At 37.6% G+C, this 20396-nt stretch overlaps 3 protein-coding genes across 3 annotated transcripts in view; 1 reads left to right on the top strand and 2 right to left on the bottom strand.

The window, feature by feature from the left end:
- LOC135083080 (uncharacterized) overlaps positions 1-13954 on the bottom strand; it is a 39489-nt gene extending 25535 nt beyond the window's left edge. Inside the window, exons 1-3 of the mRNA XM_063977845.1 lie at positions 13937-13954; positions 13364-13478; positions 11818-11980 (exon numbers count right to left, since the gene is read on the bottom strand). Of these exons, the coding sequence (XP_063833915.1) occupies positions 11818-11979 (162 nt within the window). The 5' untranslated portion in view covers position 11980; positions 13364-13478; positions 13937-13954. The remainder of the gene's footprint in view (positions 1-11817; positions 11981-13363; positions 13479-13936) is intronic.
- A 1320-nt stretch (positions 13955-15274) lies between these two features.
- On the top strand, positions 15275-16677 carry LOC135082963 (26S proteasome regulatory subunit 8). Its single transcript, XM_063977731.1, has one exon. It carries the CDS (start codon positions 15399-15401, stop codon positions 16605-16607), a length of 1209 nt encoding a protein of 402 aa, XP_063833801.1. The 5' UTR covers positions 15275-15398; the 3' UTR covers positions 16608-16677.
- A 107-nt stretch (positions 16678-16784) lies between these two features.
- LOC135082962 (vitellogenin receptor Yl) overlaps positions 16785-20396 on the bottom strand; it is a 153777-nt gene continuing 150165 nt past the window's right edge. Inside the window, exons 30-33 of the mRNA XM_063977729.1 lie at positions 20087-20253; positions 18314-18388; positions 17691-17778; positions 16785-17437 (exon numbers count right to left, since the gene is read on the bottom strand). Of these exons, the coding sequence (XP_063833799.1) occupies positions 17336-17437; positions 17691-17778; positions 18314-18388; positions 20087-20253 (432 nt within the window). The 3' untranslated portion in view covers positions 16785-17335. The remainder of the gene's footprint in view (positions 17438-17690; positions 17779-18313; positions 18389-20086; positions 20254-20396) is intronic.

The raw sequence follows: 20396 nt of genomic DNA, 5'->3' as shown, positions 1-20396 counted from the left end.
ACCTATCGTTGGTGTACCTAATAAATAAATAAATAAAAAATAAATAAATAATTCGTGGGTGGAGGAATTTTTCCAGCAGCGGAATTCGGTTGAATTGAAACAACCAAATTTTCATTTATCCGCCGAGGGCCGATTGAATCATCACCGTCATTTGTCATCCGCTTTGCAATGGAGGGAAGTCGAACCTTAACCTCGAACTCCTCTTATGTTCTCATTAATTTCGTTGCGGGTCCAATGACAGTTTAACTTTCCCCCGGGACAAACTTGACCTTTACTGGTTGGGTTTTTATTGGCGGTCAAACTGTAGATCCTGGCTACACAGGAGTTGCAGCGGTGGGAACGAGAGGTGGGAATAGGCCCGTTTGTTACCTTTATGTTCGAAACGGACTACTATTCCGGAGGTAGCGGGTTCGATTCCCGCACAGTACAAACATTTGTGTGCATGAACATATTTGTTTGTATTGGACTGGGTGTTTTCTATGTATAATAAGTATGTATTTACAAAAAAAAAAGTATTTAAGTATGTTTGTTTATATCCGTTGTCTAGTACCCATAGTACAAGATTTGCTTAGTTTGGGACTAGAAGCGCAGTGTGAAATGTCCAAGGATATTTATATTATATTATTTTATTTATGTCAATTGTAATTATTTGTGATACACATTCGTTTTTAAAAGACTCTCGACTTTCATAAACTATTTTTCATGTCTGTATATCACAGAATTGGACCAATTTGGCTCCGACACAAATCCTTCATTTCACAACAGACCTAATGCATCGGCGACTGTTTACCAAACAGTCGGGGAGTGTAATCGCTGGTGGTTTGATGGATGGGCCATTGCCAGAGCCGAAATAACCGTATTATTTGTAACTGTTATTGTAACAATCACTCAAGTGACAAAACTGTAACTCTAACCCCCTTACTAATAAAAAGTTACACACTCGTTGAACAGGGGGCGTAGTGTGAGTTTACGTCAAACGCATTCCATATCGAGTGCGTTAAAAAAATATATGAAGATTTTAGTTCTTGGGCTGTATAATCCGTCATACATTTTCACTTTTTTACGCAGTTGATATCGAATGCGTTTGACGTAAACTCGCACTTCGCCCCCAGTAGTTTGAAGTGACATTTCCATACTAAACGTCACTTTAAACAAGTGTTTAACGAGTGAATAACTTTTATTAGTAGGGTTCGGCCAAATCAACGCGATCACACGCATCAATGCATTATTTAAGACTGATCGCCATCGCTGCACGCCGGCGCCGGCTGATCGCGCGTGATCGCGTTTGGTTTGACGGAACTTTAAGGGGGTATGTGTTTATTCTTGCCCTTGAAAAAGCGGGGGCTGGATTAAGTAACACCAAACCGTGGCCAAACTGGACTTGGACGCTGGATTGACAAAGTATTTTGGACTTTAATGGCAGGTTTTCTTAACCTCCTCTATAAGATGGCATGGGATGATTTTATTTTGATCTCTATCTTAAATTCTGAAATAACAGGGGGCTTTTTTCATTGAAATATGATGAGTCTTAATCCTACGGTTTTTCTCCGTGTGGGATGCGGCCCACGTCACTCTGATGTTCAATAGAAATGTTTACTAAACAACCTAGTTATATCCAGGATATTGACGTACTAGCTTAATTACGTGCGCTAATTACTGTAGCTCTAGGATTAGATTGGAGCTACACGAACTCTAGATTAAAACGGGTGCGTGACAGTTTATATAAGTTTACATGATATAAATTCATTTCAATAACGTTCATATTGTATAATAAACGTATGTTATAATAACACTTGATATAATTTTTTAACATATAATGTTTACTTCATATAATAAATCATTTCTAATAATATCATTTCAGATACCAATCACAACGCATAAAGACATTTGATATAAACCTTACTTAATCTAAGACTCATTTGATGTAATTTTGTTTAATATAAATATTATTTCACATAACCATTACTTGTAATAAATATTATTTGTTATACTCTTTAATTGATATAATTTCTGATAGATGTAACTTTAAGTATGTTCTTCTTTAGCTTGACTTATAAATGACTTTAGTGACAAAAACGAATCGCCGGAAAACCGACTCCACGTAGTCTTGTCTGCCCTACCCCTAGAGTGTAATTTAGAAGCGCGTAGGCACGGAGGGGCGAGGCGGCCCGCGGGCTGAGGAGCAGGTGGCTGGAAGCGAGGCGCCGCGGCTGAGGCTGGCCGGCGAAGCCGGCCAGCAAGCCGAAGACGCGGTGTCGAGCGAAAGCCATCTGCGACGATTAGCACGCGAGGGACCGCCAGAGCCCCGCAGTGCCGGAGCCGTGACAGAAGTCTCAAGTTTTTAGTCAAATTTGCATGCTGCATGCTTGCTTGCTTGCTTGCCTGCTTGCTTGCTTGCTTGCCTGCTTGCTTGCTTGCTTGCTTGCCTGCTTGCTTGCTTGCCTGCTTGCTAGCTTGCTTGCCTGCTTGCTTGCCTGCTTGCATGCTAGCTTGCTTGCTTGCTCGCTTGCTTGCTTGCTGCATGCAATGCTTATTATAACAAATGAACTTTATATAAAATTATTATTGTTATATGATTTAAGTTTTATAGGAAAAGAATTTTATCTCATTTGATTGTTCGACATTTTATTTTTATATGATTTGAATGTTATTTGTTTTAAATAGTATACATTGTAAGTTTTATAGAAAATATTCATTATATCAAACCATTTTATATCAGTTAATAGTTATTTGTCTTAAAATTATTCGTTTTAAAATTATATTATTCGTTTATTATAGTAAATAATTATTATAACAAACGATTTTATGTAATTTGATGTTATATCCTCTAAGAATTATATGATATGTAGTTATATCATACATTACACACCCGATTAAAACATCATCAATAGAGGGATCTTTCACACTGCAGGCCTGTTTTGCGGGCCCTGCAAAAATTGGACTGTCACACAAGCGGGACTCTATAATCGGGACGTTCGTGTGAATGTTATTGACATTAAAATACATATTATTAAGTAGGTACTCTTACTACTAAACAGGGTCCTGCCGAAAACAGGATGTCTCCGAGCAGTGGCGTAGCTAGGTAACCAAGGGCCCTGGGGCAAATAAGAAAATGGGGCCCCACTGCAATCTAAACTGGTTAGGTTTTATCAAGTTTATTGACATTAAGCTTACTTTACTCCTGATACAGCTTTCGAATTTCTCTCTATTTATTTTGAAAATGGGAGAAATTTTCAAAGTTTAGTTCAAATGAGATTTTCTGGTAAGGATTCTGGGCCCCGGGGGCCCCGCCCCTTGCCCCTTAGTAGGTACGCCCCTGTCTCCGAGCCACAATCCTGAGATATGGGAGAGGCACTGTATGGTGATTTTGAGACGGTTTTTTTTTGGGATGGACTGTGAGACAGTTTGACCATCTCCTGTGCCGTTAGTGAGGCTTCAGATTTGAGCCCTGTCACGTAATAATATGTCAATGTTACAACATTTTCACACCACCTTATTCTCTACCATTCTCGTGCGTCTTTCTTCTTTTTTTCAAGCAAGAGCTGAAAATCAGTGTTCTACTTATATTTAGTGCAGTTTCTACACTGAGCTCTCTGCTTTTTTGCATCGCTGCGGCACACTTACACCTTAGCGCAGGATTTTCTTTTTTATTCCTTGTAATGTACTATATCTTTCCTGCGTTTATTAATCTTACTTTTTGCTTATTGTGTGTCAATGTGTTTCGCAAATAAACCTTATATCTATCTATCTATGACTTCCATGCCGCTCTCATAGCTCAGGCACTGAGTCAAGCGCTAAACTTATAGGTTAGTCATTTGTCCCCTACAAATTAGCAAACACTAAAAAATACCCCCGGTTGCCTAGCAGAACTAATATCCGTAAGAGCCCTGCAATTTACCTAAAGACTATGACCCAGCCACACCACGGCCGGCAAATAAACCTCGCCATAAAGCGGCTGACGTCAATGGGAGCAAATAATGGTCGCAAACAATGGGAATGTTACCAATTGCGGGTAGGAACGTGTACGTGACGATTTGACATAGATCTGACGTAGTTCAGGTGCCTACTTACTCTACTATACGAGTAGATGTCCAACACTGAACCGTCCAGCTATGACATTTCAGGAGGGCGTTACTATCAATACTGGATTATTAGTTCCGATTTTGGAAGCAATAGAAAGCAATGGCGGATTTACAGTTTTGCCGCCCGTAGGCTAGGGTGGGGTTGGTTCTTTATTTAACTTTTATCTTCTGAAATCGAGTAAGCGTCATCTGAAATCTGCCGCCCCTAGGACGCTGCTGTCCCTAGGCCGCGGCCTATACGGCTTATTGACAGATCCAGGACTGATGGAAAGCATTGGGGGAGGACTATGTTCAGCAGTGGACGTCCTATGGCTGAGATGATGATGATGATGATGAGTTCCGATTTTTGCGATGTTGGACAACCATAATATAATTATTTCATTTACAGGAGAGCGCTGCTTTCAATACTAGGTTGTTAGTTTTTGATTTTTGCCACTTGACGTTTCAACATCGTTGGAATGTAAAACAGTTAAAAGTGTTAAAACACCCATCATACTGTGGCAAACTTTGGTCATAATCATTAACGAAATCAATAATGAAATCGGAAATTCTGGAACTTTACAAAAACTTTTTGTGGGCATGGAATTTAAATATGTCAAAAAGTAAATTACAATTCTCCAGAGGTATTAATTGCCTGATCAACTGTTACAATAGGGTAATGGATACCCTACATATAGTTAATTAATATACTGTTTATGAGTTGTTAAAACGCGACTCTCCCATAGATTTTGATGGCAAGGAGACTATGACGTCATCCGGTAGATTTCCAAGTGACCAAAAGTCGAATTTACTTGGTTTTCAGGACATTTTCTGAGTTGTGTCTTGAAATATTGGTTAATGGTGTCAACCTGTGGTGTCTGTCAACTAAGCAATTTCATATTGACAATTTATAGTCCAGTCATTTAAGCTTAAATTAGGTAAGAATCTCGGAATTCGAGATACCCAGCTGTAAGTCTATAAATACTTGTATATTGACACCCTAAAAGTTGTCTCAAAACCTACATATGGTAGGGTGTAAGCAACTATGAAATTTTAAGGTCAAAGGTCACAAAAATCGTTTTTTTGCGCTTTTTTTGGAAATATCTCATTATTAGAATACAAAATTCTCTACAAATTTTGTTCAAGAAAATTTTTTATACTGTGAACCGTTTTCGAGATAGAGGGCGGCCGCTAGTACTTATAATAAATCTGTAGAGAGTCAATTCTGTACATGAAATATATTTTCAAAATAACTATCAGGGGGTGATTAGTGATCGATACTGATGCCAAAAATGCAATCAGTAAAATTTTTGTCTGTCTGTCTGTCCGTCTGTATGTTCCTTTTAGAAACAAAAACTACTCGTCAGATTTTAACGAAACTTGGTACAATTATTCTTCATACTCCTGGGCAGGTTATAGTATACTTAGGAATTCCCACGGGAACAGGAATTAGCGGGAAAATCCTTTTGTATGAAAAATCTAAACGCTTAACGGAAGTTAGACGCTTGAAATTTGGCATGTAGGTACCTTAGTAAACTTAAAGCTTAGTTACAACAAGGAATTCCCGAAATTCCCACGGGAATTAGCGGGAAAATCCTTTTGTATGAAAAATCTAAACCGCTTAAGTTGACCTGAAGTGATGCAGTGACCGCGCGCTCTCCGCCCTCTATCTCGAAAACGGTTCACCGTATAAAAAAATTTTTTAAACAAAATTTGTAGAGAATGTAGTATTCTACAATATTGATAATAAATACAAATAGCAAAAAACCCATAGGAATTGAGATATTTCTAAAAAAAGCGCAAAAAACCGATTTTTGTGACCGTTGACCTTGAAATTTAATAGTTGCTTACACCCTACCATATGTAGGTTTTGAGACAACTTTTAGGGTGTCAATATACACGTATTTACAGACTTACAGCTGGGTATCTCGAATTCCGAGGTGAACTTACTATAATGACTGGACTATTATTAGGTACCGAATCGATGTATGTCTGAAGCTACGTGTTTCCATACAAATGTCGCGCTTTTGCACACCATGGCCATGGTACATGAAATTGAATGCATTTCATTTTATGTTCCAGCTTAAACTCATTCTTGAATCTAGAGTAGGTACCTAGGCAAATATACACTAAAGACGCATTACAGAACGTAAGAAAATAATTTCTAAAATCAACACCTGCATTGTGAGATGTTTTCATGTTTATGCTTTCAGTTGTAACTAACGAGATATTGTCGAAATCAGTTAAAAACTAATATTTACGGCGCAATCTCGACACAGGCCAGCGCTAGACTCAATAAAAACGACGTTAGCGCGTTTATTACTCCATTTTGTACACAACACAAATAGCTCCTTTGCTATGTAATAACTCGAGTATTTCGTTGGGCTGATAGACGTTATGAATTATGACTAGACTTTGCTGGACATTATGCTTAGTCAAAATTAATAATTAACACCTAGGACGCCACGTGGCTCTTTTTTTTTATCCACAACGAGGAAGCTCTTGGCCTGACAGTATCTCACCTGATGGTAAGTGATGATCAGGCCGAAGGTGGAAGCGAGCTTCACCCGGAATCCTCCCCTTCTTACCCACCGCACTACCAAACCACACTACCAGTAGTGTCGTGGGGAATATTTTATCCCTTCTACACTACCAAGCCAGTAGTGTCGTGGGTAATTTTTAAGGGCCATACATCTTCATTCCCATCGACACTACTACCATAACTAAATGTAAAATTTGTAAAATTTTGGATTGTTTTGTAATAAATTATGTTTATATGCAACCCTAACCTCTGTGCAATTTTGCAGTTTGACGGAATTTCCTGAAAATAAAATATTACATAAAAGGGCTTATGTACATGTTACGGTTAATGTACAAGTAAAACGCTTTCAAATGATACCAAACACGGCATATTTATCTTAACTTTATTTTTTTACTCTGTATGGTTTCCGCTAGAGGGCGCCACATTAGATTGTTGTGAAACCCCATATAGCCTATAACCAGCGGACAATTTAAGACGCTTCTAATGATTATGTCATTTGTCGAATTCTGATAAGTAGTTTAGAAGTTACGAGGGAACAGATGAACATACATACATACATAGCCTATCAAAATCATAACCCTCCTTTTGCTTTGCCGTAGTCTGGTAAAAATAATTTAATTTTTGTTTTTCTTTCACGCAAAGTTATATAGGTATAAGCCCTTTTAGGTAATAATTTATTTTCAGTGAATTCCGTCAAACTGCAAATTTTCACAGAGGTTAGGGTTGCATATAAACATAATTTATTACAAAACAATCTAAAATTTTACAAATTTTACATTTAGTTATGGTAGTAGTGTCGATGGGAATGAAGATGTATGTTACCCACGACACTACTGGTAGTGTGGTTTGGTAGTGCGGTGGGTCAGAAGGGGAATCCTCAACCACGGAGGAACTGGCTATCTTACCTCTAACTGTCGGAACACAACAATGCTGTTTACAGTGTTGTTATGGCGACAGACTTAAGTAAGATCCGTGGTAAGATGGTGTTAGCTAGCCATGCGGACTTTGAACAAGCCCTACCACCAACCAAACCGAACAGAAAAATCTGCCCACACTGGGAATCGAACCCGGGACCACAGAGGCTCATCGGTGAGCCTCGAACGATAAACTGTTGTCTGTCTCAGCAGTCAATGTCTTAATAATGATAAGCAAACGAAGACGAAGAGAAGTGATATCTGAAATAAATATTTCATTCAAGCAGAACTGATGCCCGTAGGGGCAGAAGACCGAGTACCGTAAAACGAAGAGTAGGTAGACCTACTCGGTGGATCGACGGACTGTTGAAGGTAGAGGGAAGCGCCTAGATACGTAGGTCCGTGACCCTCACGCGGCATGGGGCACACTGAAAACCAGGGCAGTGGCCTTCGTCACCGTGGACCACGGCATATGCTGAGTGGGGTCCCATTGCAGTGGGCATCTTATTTGTGAATGGGTGGCACTGCTCAGTTTACTCTTGTTTTTATTTTTTCTTCCTTTATTATGTGCCACTGTCATGTCTATGTAATTGCCTGTATTTGTGTGATGTCCATTGTAATAAATGTATCCATCTTTCTTTCTATACGGGCAGCGCAGGAATGGTAGTTATGGAAATCTTTGGTGGAAGCCTTTGTCAAGCAGTGGACGTCTTTTATTTGAAACCAGACCAAAAAAACGTAAATCATATGGTATTTCCTGACACGGACAGCGTAGGACCGGGCTTTATGGAAATCCTGGGGAGAATCATGTGCCAACCAGTGAACGTCTTTTGGTTGATACCAGACGAATAGAACGTAATTCGGACTGTCAGTGCGGACCCGCGCCGCACGGCCAATCTGTATGAACTTCTAGGGAGCGTTTTAGAGTAATGCCGTCTGGAGGAACCGCTCCGCTCCCTAGCAGTTCATACAGATCGGCTGTGCGGAGCGATCCGCACTGACAGTCCGCATGACACTAAAACCAGCCTTATCCATGTGGTATTTTCAGACAACGCAAGACTAAATCTTGTTACTAAATTTTAAGGTTAAATTACCTGTAAAACCCAAGGGTAATCTCGACAAGAACAATGGGTAGCATGAACCAATCAACCCGCATTCCTGTTGGATCTATTTTAGCGAATAGTTTACACTTGTGCCGGTTTAGTGCGCTGTAAATCAAAACGAGCGGTGCCGTGATTACTGCAGGCGTCTGTGGTCTAAGTTGGGAGGAAAATCGATGGGAAAGAATAAAGACAACATCATTTCAGTCAAAGGAAACGGAACTATTCCCACCTCTCGTTCCAACCGCTGCAACTCCTGTGTAGCCAGGATCTACAGCTTGACAGCCAATAAAAACACAACCAGTGAAGGTTAAGTTTGTCCCGCGGGGGAATGTTAAACTGTCATTGGACCGCAACGAAATTAATAAAGACAATTTCAGCCAGAACGGAAATAGTAAGACATAATAATAATATAAAGTAAGTCCACAGCTGGACAAAAGCCTTCCCCAAGGACGATTTGACGACAAGCTGACGAAAGACCGATTCTGCGTAGGAGCTGGCACGGCAGATTTCAGAGGCGGCAAATGCCAGTTTTTTTATGTCAATCTAGCAGAAATTTGGTGTTTCGAGCATGGTTGGCATATAATTTGTTCGCATGTGCACCAAGCAACTTGCTACACCCTTTTATAATGGACAAACCATACCATAAATAAGGTATAGTATACTGAGGGTCTACAAACCATATGGCCGAATAGATATTTTCAAGATTTCCAGAGAAATTCCATTCAAGTAAAAAGATTAGAGATACTTCCAGCTCCAGTACCTAACTGGAAACTTTGCACCACTCATTTTTGTCAGAACAAATCTCTTGACAGTTCGCCAGTTTTCAGTGCAATGAAACTGCGCGGACAATGTACTGCGTTATGTATGTTTTCAATATTTCTGAGTTACATACTTCTGACGCAATAGCATGGATGGAGTAGACCACATGATGTATGTTAAGCGAAAGATATAGTTAGTTATTTTCATATGAATAAGTACATAGGTGACCTGATAATATTGTCTATACTATTATAAAGCTGAAGAGTTTGTTTGTTCGCTTGAACGCGCTAATCTCAGGAACTACATTTTTTTGTGGTGGATACCCCATTTATCGAGGAAGGAGGCTACATAACATCACCCTACAGCCAATAGGGGCGGAGCAGTAAAGAAAATGTTGCAAAAACGGGAAATATTACTCAAACTATTTACACGCAAACGAAATCGCGGGCAAGATAGTGAACACAAATAGAGTACCTAATAATCTGATTTTAGATAAATGCACTCATTGAAACATATTAGACATAAAAGTAGGTTTTATGACTGATCTTTATGACAGACCATAAAATAAACAGTACAATAAACACAGGGTGTCTGAAATCTGAAAATCAATCGAAACCTTAAGGAAAAATAATGGTCGCCACGCCACTCGTCGTGATAAACTAAATAAGCTTGTGTTACGGTTACGAGTTGGTTCACCACAATAGACTAGCGGGCGAAGATCGAACCCTACTTATACTCAATTGACTTCATTTATTGAATAGTGAGTTGGGTTTCCAGGGACATAATGGAGTGTATTTAAAAAAACTGATCTTGAAATAAAAATAGTTAACTAACCAACTAACTAAGTACTTATTGTGTGCAGCCTAGAATAAAAAACTACGTGCTAACGCAAAAACACGGCTACTTACAAAAAAAAATGAAGTAACAAAATATTTAGTGACAAAACAGTAATACCACCACCTTAAAATTAAACTAAAGAAAGGCGCGAGTGCTTTTAACAAACAAAACCAAAGTGGAGATATTAGCACTCATAATAAAATTACAAATGGGACAAAATACAAAGTAAGGTCACATACAAGTTATTAGAGGGACAAAACAATAAGGAACGTTTATGAAAGGCACATTTTATAATTTTAATATTTATTTTCTTATTTCAATACAGGGTGTCAGTTACACAAAAACAATACCTAAATGTTAAAAGACTAAACTAGAATCTCAGTCAGTCTCAATTTCACTGTAAAATAAAGGCTCCGTCAAGCGATTACGAAATCAAAACTGTCACCAAAGTTACTTTGTCCAGCCGGGCTAGAATATGAAATATTATCGACGACTTTAGATGACAAATGTATGGACTTATCGCGTAAAATTGATAAAATGGTGCGATAAAAGCTTATCGCGGCGCGCATCTTAGGCCTACAGGGCATCATCACATTCTAATTGATTTAAAAAATCTAATATGTTATATTGAATATATGTAGTTTCACTTCTGATACAACAGACATAGAACAGATATTATTATTCACGCATATATTTTACGTAAATAATTTATGATCGTTTGAAGCCGCGGCAGGTTTTCGCTACTAGCACTTGATTATTATATCAACAAATAGCGTTTGTCGGTCTGTACAAGCAATTAACACCCTGTATAAAAACGATTGACACACATCTCTATTGATGATGAGTATTTTAAGTACATGGTTCAGGAGATATGGATACTATTGTTTTTCTTAAGAGTAACTTCTTTATTCATAAAAACTTTATGTAACTGTGGAGGAAAAGTATTTTTTTAGAAGCTTTTTCTCAAATATACAGGGTGAAATTTTGTTATGCCACCTAAAGGAATCTTTGAATGTAATTTTCTTTCTTTTAAAAAAATAAAGAAATGTTTTCTTTCAGTATAACTTTCTTACTTTATTAGAGTACTTTCCCTTCAGGTGGCATTACAAAATTCCAACCTGTATAATTAAATGTGCCTTTCAAATCAAATGAAAATTAAAACGATACCTACTAAACAAGGAATAATAAAATCACTTACTGAAAACTTGTATGTAATGCAATAATTGGTTATTTGGCCAGTGACAAGTGGAATATTAGTTTTTATATAAATAAAAAATCTAATAAGTATACACATAAGTTAAGATTCATATTTACTTACAGGGCAAGGCATTTTATAAATTTAACTTTAAAAAGAAAAATAAATAAATGAAGCAGGTTTGTCAGTAAAATATTATGACAAAAACCCACATTTATGGGAATAAAATATCTAAATTTTGACTAGCATCAAACCAAGCCTTTTTAATGAACTTCAAAAAATTAAGCTTCTTAAAAAAATATTTTGTACTTCACATTATTCTACAGGTTGGTATTTTAAATAAGACGTCACTGTCACCGACCAAACGCGTAAAACTAAAAAGGTGAAAAACAAAAAATGAACGCACTTCTAGCAACACGGCATCTACTTTGCCACTCACTATCAGGTCGTCCTCACGGATCCTCTCCGAGTTCTTGCTGGCGGCTCTGAACGTAGCCGCCACATACTTTTGTTCTTCCTTCGTTAGTAACGTACATTTCGCTGCCAGCTTTTTACTGGTGTTTCCCATCCTGTAAACGATAAATGTGTTAATAAAGGGTTTTTATTACAAATACAAATATTACTGTGGCAAAATCTAAAAAAAGTGTTCTTTTATGAGCAGAAATATTAATAAAACATAATAATTATTATTAACAGATCAAATTATGTTTATATGGCAATGACTATTGAAACTATACTGCCAAAAAGTTGCACACTTTGAAGTCCTTTGAAAGAATCAGATAGACAGTGTTCCTTAAGTTTCATGCCTTTGCCAAAGAACTATGATAAAGAAAATATAAATAGTAAAATACACATTTAGACTCATAAAAATGATATTAATTTATGAAGATTCTGTTTCTTATGGTTTCTATTAAAACATGAAGTGCCTTTTACTATTGACTGGTAGAAAATTCAACAGTTGATACAATATACCTAGTTCACAATATATTGACACAAGTGTAGGTAAGGCCCAGAACACACAGTGAAATGCAATTGCAATGAAACTGCAACTTCTAGTTACTTTTGAGTTGCATGTAAGTTTCTGCCATAGATTCCGTTGAGAGACCACACATGACGCGACCATTTCAAACCGGTTTCAAACTGGTCCGTGTGTTCTGGGCCTAATGAAAATTAATACAAGCTGAGCAAATTTGTATTTCAGTAATTAATAGTTCTATACAAGTCTTCTGACAGTTGTTCTAATTAATTAGACTACTCTCAGTAATCAGTTAATTGATTTGAATGACATAATATTAGCTGATATGTTACTCAATGAGCAATAGCTGATATGTTACTCAATGAGCAATATTAATTATCATAATATAGCATTAAGATAGTTGAATATGATAATCAAAATGATAGTGCAAGTATCTCATACATTTTATTTGTATTTTTATATCAAGTAAAATATTTTAAAAAAAATGAGCGTGTTGATAACAAGATTTAATGCTGTATTTGATGTTTTCTATTTATTTGACTTGATTGAACGTTTAGTCCTAGACTTTTCCGCGTATATTTACACTTGCGATTGTCGCGATCACGGTCAAGGCAAGACCTTACTTCTATTTATAATTGACGCGTTTTAGTTACTTTACTCCAGTGCAATAGTAAATGTTACTTAACTGCCTGCCTATCTAAGCAAAATGATGTTAACAAATAAAAAAAAACACCTTACCTGTTATCAGAACAATATTTACTATTTACACACACACAACAAATAATCGACTAAATAATTTATTAAACATAATAATATCGACTATTATCAGTCCATTACAGCCCACAACACATTATGATAAGCGTAAAAATTTACACAACAGCTAAAATTAGCTGAGGATAATCAATATTTTGTTTGCAAAATGAAAATTCGCGATTTTTTTAGGTTACCTGTCAATGTCAAATTAATTTTTATTTACTTTTCAAAAGTTTATTTCCGCACGGAAACTTGGTGCAGAGCGGGAAGCGCACAAGTTGCGTCAAAGGCCGCGTCACTACGACTGCTGCCTTCTGCCTTATCACGAACAATTTAGTCTGGAAATAAATCACATTTGAAATGAAAATTGATTTTTCCAAGCGTTTGAGATTTTTCACAAATGATTTTATCTGAATTAATGCATTTTGTAGTTAAGACATGTTTAAAGTAAACAACAACGCCATCTTTCTCCCAAAGCTGCTAAAAAATAAAGCAACAATATTTAGTAGGTCTCACTGTTATTCTAATTTTTCTCTAGAGAAAAGCTATAATGGCTAGCCTTGACTTGTTGACTTATTAAAAATGATAACAGAAAATCACGTGCAGTCAATGAACGGAAATCTTTTAACTTCGTTTGCTGCTGTGTGCGACAGTCGCGTGTAGATTTATTTTCGTCAGGTGTTAAGTAGGTATTAGCACGTATTAGTCATCTTTACTACTGGCCTATTAAGCAAATAGCTCTCTTAACAAAGCCAACTGGTAATTAACCGTAACACCTGGCAAACGACTTACTTACCTATCTGATGAATATTTGATCGGTAGCGTAGACAAATTACATAATATTTTCAAAGTTATCCAATAAGTACGTTTTGGAAACATTTATTTTCATCTTTACATCTTTCCTTATCAATGCGCGTTCTCTAAAAATAATATTCGACACGGTTAGGTATCATTAAAAAGCATAAAAGCATTATTGTTTATAAGTGATTAGTGATAAAATAAAAATGCGTTTAACTTTTTTTTTTTTTATTTCCTTATTAACAGTTTTGTATGGATAGGCTTTAAAATGGTTGTCCCTACATTATGCGGTTGGTGCATACCCAACAACATGTCCTATAGGTTGAACAAATTATTTCACATGTTACTCTCACTCACATCTTTTATCGTGATTGATCATCTCCACAATGATACTATTGTCCATACTGTCGAAATCATTGTTACAACTGTATAAGCTCTAATAGTTTTCGTTACAGTTTCATTCTTCAGTCGGGCAGCTACATTTCTTTGGAGCAATAAAAACATGTGTATTTGTGGCGGTATACTCAAAGCTGTTGCCAGGAATTTTATCCTGGGACAAAGGAAAGCTGGTAAAATGGAGCCAAGTAAAATAAAAGTGAATAAGCTTCCACTAAGGATTAAATTTCCTTGGATATCTTCTGGGTAGACCGCAGAACCGACAATATAGCTCCAGTGTGCTAACGTCCCAAGTTTCAATATCCAAAGCACCTTCAAAGCTACAGTACTGCAGACAACGATTGCTATTGTTGAGAGAATGCACATCATGAACTTCTTGTTAATTATTTAGAAGTATGCCATGAAAAGGGTGGTGGTAAAACTGAGTTACATTTATGATTCTTACATTTTTATGCTCTTTTTTATATTTTAACTGTTTCTGGTTTGTTATTGTTTGATTGAAATAAATGTCACTAATTTAACTAACTATGTTCGACATTAAACTCTATTCCACCGAGATAAGGTACAAACAAGACGCTCAGACCAAGACAAGACGAAATATTTTTAAAATGACAAGCGATTAGAACGCCACCTATGTAATTATTTTGTAAATTTTAAAACTCTAAAGATAAATCGGTTTCTGAACGAATATTGGAGTTGCCATTACACAAAAATGTACATATTTTAGTAACTAGTTTGAATTAAAAAAAATATTTTACATTTTTAAATCAAAAAGTAACAATTTATAGCTTAGCCCTTGAGAAACGTTTAATTTGATTTATTGATTAGTTAAGTTTTAATTAATTATTAAAATATCTCTCAGTTTTAACAATTTATCAAGACTAATCAAATGTTTTTCTGTCATTGTATCTTTTTGGTAGAATTTTAGTGTTTTTATATGGCAAGCAAAATCATGACTTGGTAAAATATTTGCGTGAGCTTGTCAATTTACCAATTTTACGAAAATTTCTTTGTGAACCGTAGTCTTTTTATTGTGAATTAGCAGTTCATGTGAATAAAACAAGATGACTTTAACGAAAATGGAGGTGGACTCCGTAAAAGGAGAGGGCTTCCGGCCGTACTACATAACCAAGATTGAGGAACTCCAGTTGATCGTGGCAGAGAAGTCTCAGAACCTACGGCGTTTGCAGGCCCAGAGGAATGAGCTTAACGCTAAAGTCAGGATGCTGCGCGAAGAGCTCCAGCTTTTGCAGGAGCAGGGGTCATACGTCGGAGAAGTCGTCAAACCTATGGACAAGAAGAAAGTGCTAGTAAAAGTGCACCCAGAAGGTAAATTCGTCGTAGATCTGGATAAAAACGTCGACATCAACGATGTAACCGCCAACTGCCGTGTCGCGCTTCGCAACGAGAGTTACACCCTCCACAAAATCCTTCCCAACAAAGTCGACCCTCTAGTATCTCTTATGATGGTTGAGAAAGTCCCAGATTCTACGTATGAAATGGTTGGTGGTTTGGACAAGCAGATTAAAGAGATCAAGGAGGTCATTGAACTGCCAGTAAAGCATCCTGAACTGTTTGATGCCCTCGGTATTGCCCAACCCAAAGGTGTGCTATTGTACGGACCCCCTGGTACTGGAAAGACTCTGCTGGCCAGAGCTGTAGCTCACCACACTGAGTGCACCTTCATCCGAGTATCTGGGTCCGAGTTGGTGCAGAAATTCATCGGTGAGGGAAGCCGTATGGTCCGTGAACTGTTTGTGATGGCTAGAGAACATGCCCCGTCTATCATTTTCATGGACGAAATTGATTCTATTGGTTCGTCTCGTATCGAGTCAGGCAGCGGTGGAGATTCAGAAGTGCAAAGAACTATGTTGGAGTTGCTGAATCAGCTGGACGGTTTTGAGGCCACAAAGAACATCAAGGTCATCATGGCTACGAACAGAATTGACATATTGGACCCTGCTTTGCTCAGGCCCGGTCGTATCGACAGGAAGATCGAGTTCCCCCCTCCAAATGAGGAAGCCCGTTTGGATATTCTTAAGATTCATTCACGTAAAATGAATCTGACAAGAGGAATTAATCTGCGTAAGATCGCAGAACTGATGCCTGGTGCATCTGGTGCTGAGGTGAAGGGAGTGTGTACCGAGGCTGGTATGTACGCTCTCCGTGAGCGCAGAGTGCACGTCACGCAGGAAGACTTCGAGATGGCTGTCGCTAAGGTCATGCAGAAGGACTCCGAGAAGAATATGTCTATCAAGAAACTCTGGAAGTAAATGTAATTGTAATTTTAACTATAATGCATTAAGAATTCAAGAAATTATAATAAGTTTTTTCTAAAATAAATTACTGTTTTATTTAAGGCTGATTTACATTTCAACTTTCACTAGTAAAACTTGTTTTCTCCTGGTAATTGAAAATAAACACAATTTATTATTAAAATTTATTTTATTAAAAAAAAATACAATCACACAATATTGATTCTTGATTCATTAAAAGCTAATAGTAAAGATTTAATTATGTTAATCATAACTTAAATCTTGTAAATTAAGAATTACATTAAAACTATGTATTACAATAATATCAATTAATTAATTCCCAGTATCCCCTTATAACAAAATATACATTTTATTGATAATGATTAAAATAGAACACTTTCTTTGCAGTTGTAAGTTTAGGGGATCCTGGGAAAATATTTTCCCATATTCCCCCTTATCAATGACAATACTTATTAAAGTAATTTATAATCTAGGTTACTACAGTTAGTGGATTTATTAGGAACTAGCAAACAATTCCTAAATAAAAGAAGAAACACTAAAAGAAAAATTACATAGTAATTTTTCATCATTGACTACTTATCTTTTCAGATAGTCCTATTATAATAAAAATTAACATACATATTTTATTACGTAATTATTTAAGTATTTTACACATGCTGTGACAAGGGACAATGGCCTAAAAATCCTACTAAAACATTATACATTTTCAAAGACACTTGATGTCGTCACTCGCCTACGATCTGATGGCTTTCCCTTTCATCCAGGTCAGACTCCGTGTCGGAGACTTGCGAATCATATGGGATGTTTATCTCCAAGCCGGCAGTCCCCTGAAATATGAATAAGGCGGATATAAAGCAAATGCTGTAGCTGTAGGTAGGACTCGTTGGGCAAAGCACGGGCACGATCGAACTAACCGCGCACCTCGGGAATAAACGTCGCTGGAATGCGACTTCCTCGCACTCACCCGCACTCCTCGCGTTCGCCCCGTCCCGTACCAGAGCGTCGATGTGACGTCACGGCCGCCAGGTGCGCAGTTAACTAGACCGGGTTGTAAGACGGTAATTAAAGACATATACTTACGATTGGTCTTCTCTGCCTCCGCGCCGCTCGATCCCAAAGGTCGAGCACGTATTCGAAAGGATTCACGAACTCGTTCGGCTGAGTTGGACTGGAAAATATAAATTCATATTAAATATCTACCTACTTACTTAAATTACTAGCTTAAGGTCAAAGGACACTTGTCAACCCGGAAAGGTATCAACACCGTAATTCGCCTTTCGCCGCGAGGCGTTTACGTTACGGTGCGGATAAGACAAAGCGCTCCTGCACACGACGTCGCTACTGCGCCGCCGCCGCGCCCCTACACTGTTCATACGCGCTGAGTAAAACCGCCGCGCCGCGCCGCCACCGCGCCATCAATGCATAATTTCGCCAGCGGCGCGGCAGCGCGGCGGTGTTCACGCGGCGCGTATAAACAGTGCAAAGGCGCGGCGGCGGCGTCGTGTGCAGGAGTGCTGTGTGTTGCAGTTATGGAGTTTCTTACGGAGTTGCAGTTACAAATAATACTGAACGCCGAGGCGTTCGAGTTGATACGGTTACGATCCCTTTCCGGGTTGATAAGTGTGCTTCGTTCTTTACTTATGTGAAGATTTGCAATATTTTGAGCGAATAAGTAATGCTCATAAAATAAAATGTATTCTCACAGAGTTGGATTGACTTCAACGACAGCCGTGCTGGGTGGACTCGTAGAACCTGAAGGCGCGTTTTGGAATCTCACTCTGCAAAAAGTAGATAAAAGGTTAACACACATTTTTATTAGTGTGCCTACTTAATAAAATTAGATTATGTAAAGTTAGGTAAGCAGTTAAAAGTCCAGGACCGTTGTGGAAATTCTTGGGTAAGTAAGTAAGTAGGTAAGGCTTTTTCAAGAGGTATTTTGGTTGAAACGATCGAACCAGTGAAGAGAGGTTTTGGCACTTCACTGTCTATCGTTAGTTAGGAGTTGGATTATGTTACTTACCTACTAAATTAGGATTCATAAATTAAGAAAAGAACCTATTTCAAACTAAGTAATTGAGGCGTCTAGTTTCAAATCCCGCTAAAACGATTAATAAGATTTCGAGAAATTGAAAAAAACCGCTTATCCATATAGCTTTGGCCTTAGGCAAAAAAATATATGATACGAATTATTATTGTCATCTGGCAATACTAACAGTAATTCCTATTCACCTTTAAATTAAATATAATTTGAATTATAATGAAAACTATTTTCATTTTGGCGTACTTTGTTACGAACATTCCGTTTTAATGGGATTTGAAACGGACATGTAGTATTTTAGCGGGATTTGATAAGAACAAATTTTAATGCATGAATGGCGTTCTACAATAAAGTCTAATATTAAATAACCCAAAAAATGATAAAATAAATAATTGTCCGTATAATTTGTCCATTCTATAATATTCAAAGCGATTGCACTTATTGGTTAGGTTATTAGATTAATCAAGTTTTATCGGGTTATTAAAAAAAACAATTAAATTACAGCATGTAAATAAGAAACTTTTATAAATTATTTTCTCAATCTCGTCTTTGCCTTTTTATAACATAATATTTATTCCTAGACATCTGGACATCAGGTGATCCATCTGCTCGTTTGCCTCCTGTCACATAAAAAAAAACATCCCACGATATTTATTTATTTACTTCACTGACTGACTGTACAGGGATATAAACATACACATTACACACATACATACCTACCTACTCTCGAAACACATTACCCTCCTGCACTCGGGTAAATAGTAACATACCTTTATAATTAAATTCGTCTAAAGGCATTGAGCTAGTGAAGTTTCTATAATCCCAGTAGTGATCACCAACACTTAATAGTAACAATAACCAACGACAGCTAAATGGTTAATTTTGCATAACACCATCAAAGCTGCTTCAAAAGTAGTTTTTTAACAAATTTCTCTTTCCGTTTCTGGCGCTCCTTGGTGCGTTTCCAGGCTATTTCATTACGTGGTTTCTTTCTTGCGTCTTTAGGGTTACATTTTTCCACGAACTGAGACAAATCTTCCATTATTTTGGATCAAAAACAATAAAAAACCGCAGCAACCTTAAGCATGTTATGAAAAAATCTCCATACTGATTTCGCAGTCACGTGACCAAAATACCGTGCTGCCATTGGTCAATCAACTTTTAGAGGGTTTTGAAAGAAACGGACGGCGTTTTAGCGGAGTTTGTAACACAAACCAAATTTTAAGTGCTAGTTTAGTAGTCTTTTAGTGAATTTTGATCGAAAATGATTGAACAGTATGATGAGAAAATTGCAGTAACGTCATTTAGAGATATAAACAGAAATTCGTTGCAGGAGCGTTTTAGCGGGTTTTGAAACTAGACGACTCAATTATGTCTCAGTCAATAGCTCAACGGCCAGAAAGGTCGTGGGTTCGATTCCCACCAGAGGCATACTTACCGCATGTAAGGCGAAGTCTGAGCTCTCCGCTTCTTATGCACCAAGTTGTAGTATAGGAAGATGATGAGGTACATGGTGACGAGCACCAACACTCCCGTGATCACGGTGGCGATGGCGTGGTTCACTGTCTGGTAGTCCTCGTGAGTCCAGCCGTTGAAACGTGGCAACTGGGAAACGAACATAAGTAACTCAGTTAAGTATGGCGGTTATCACACTGCGCCGCGCTCCGCCGCGGAGCGCGTGATTTCATATAAAAAATCACGCGCGCGGAAGCGTTGTCAGTGTGAAGTGCAGCGCGTGTTTTCCATAC

The sequence above is a fragment of the Ostrinia nubilalis genome, chromosome 22, assembly GCF_963855985.1.
Source record: "Ostrinia nubilalis chromosome 22, ilOstNubi1.1, whole genome shotgun sequence".
Classification (NCBI taxonomy): domain Eukaryota; kingdom Metazoa; phylum Arthropoda; class Insecta; order Lepidoptera; family Crambidae; genus Ostrinia; species Ostrinia nubilalis.
This window is presented reverse-complemented; position numbering and strand designations above follow the sequence as displayed.

Coding starts and splice junctions, on each gene's coding strand:
- LOC135082963 (XM_063977731.1), top strand. CDS start 15,399: ATGACTTTAACGAAAATGGAGGTGGACTCCGTAAAAGGAGAGGGCTTC.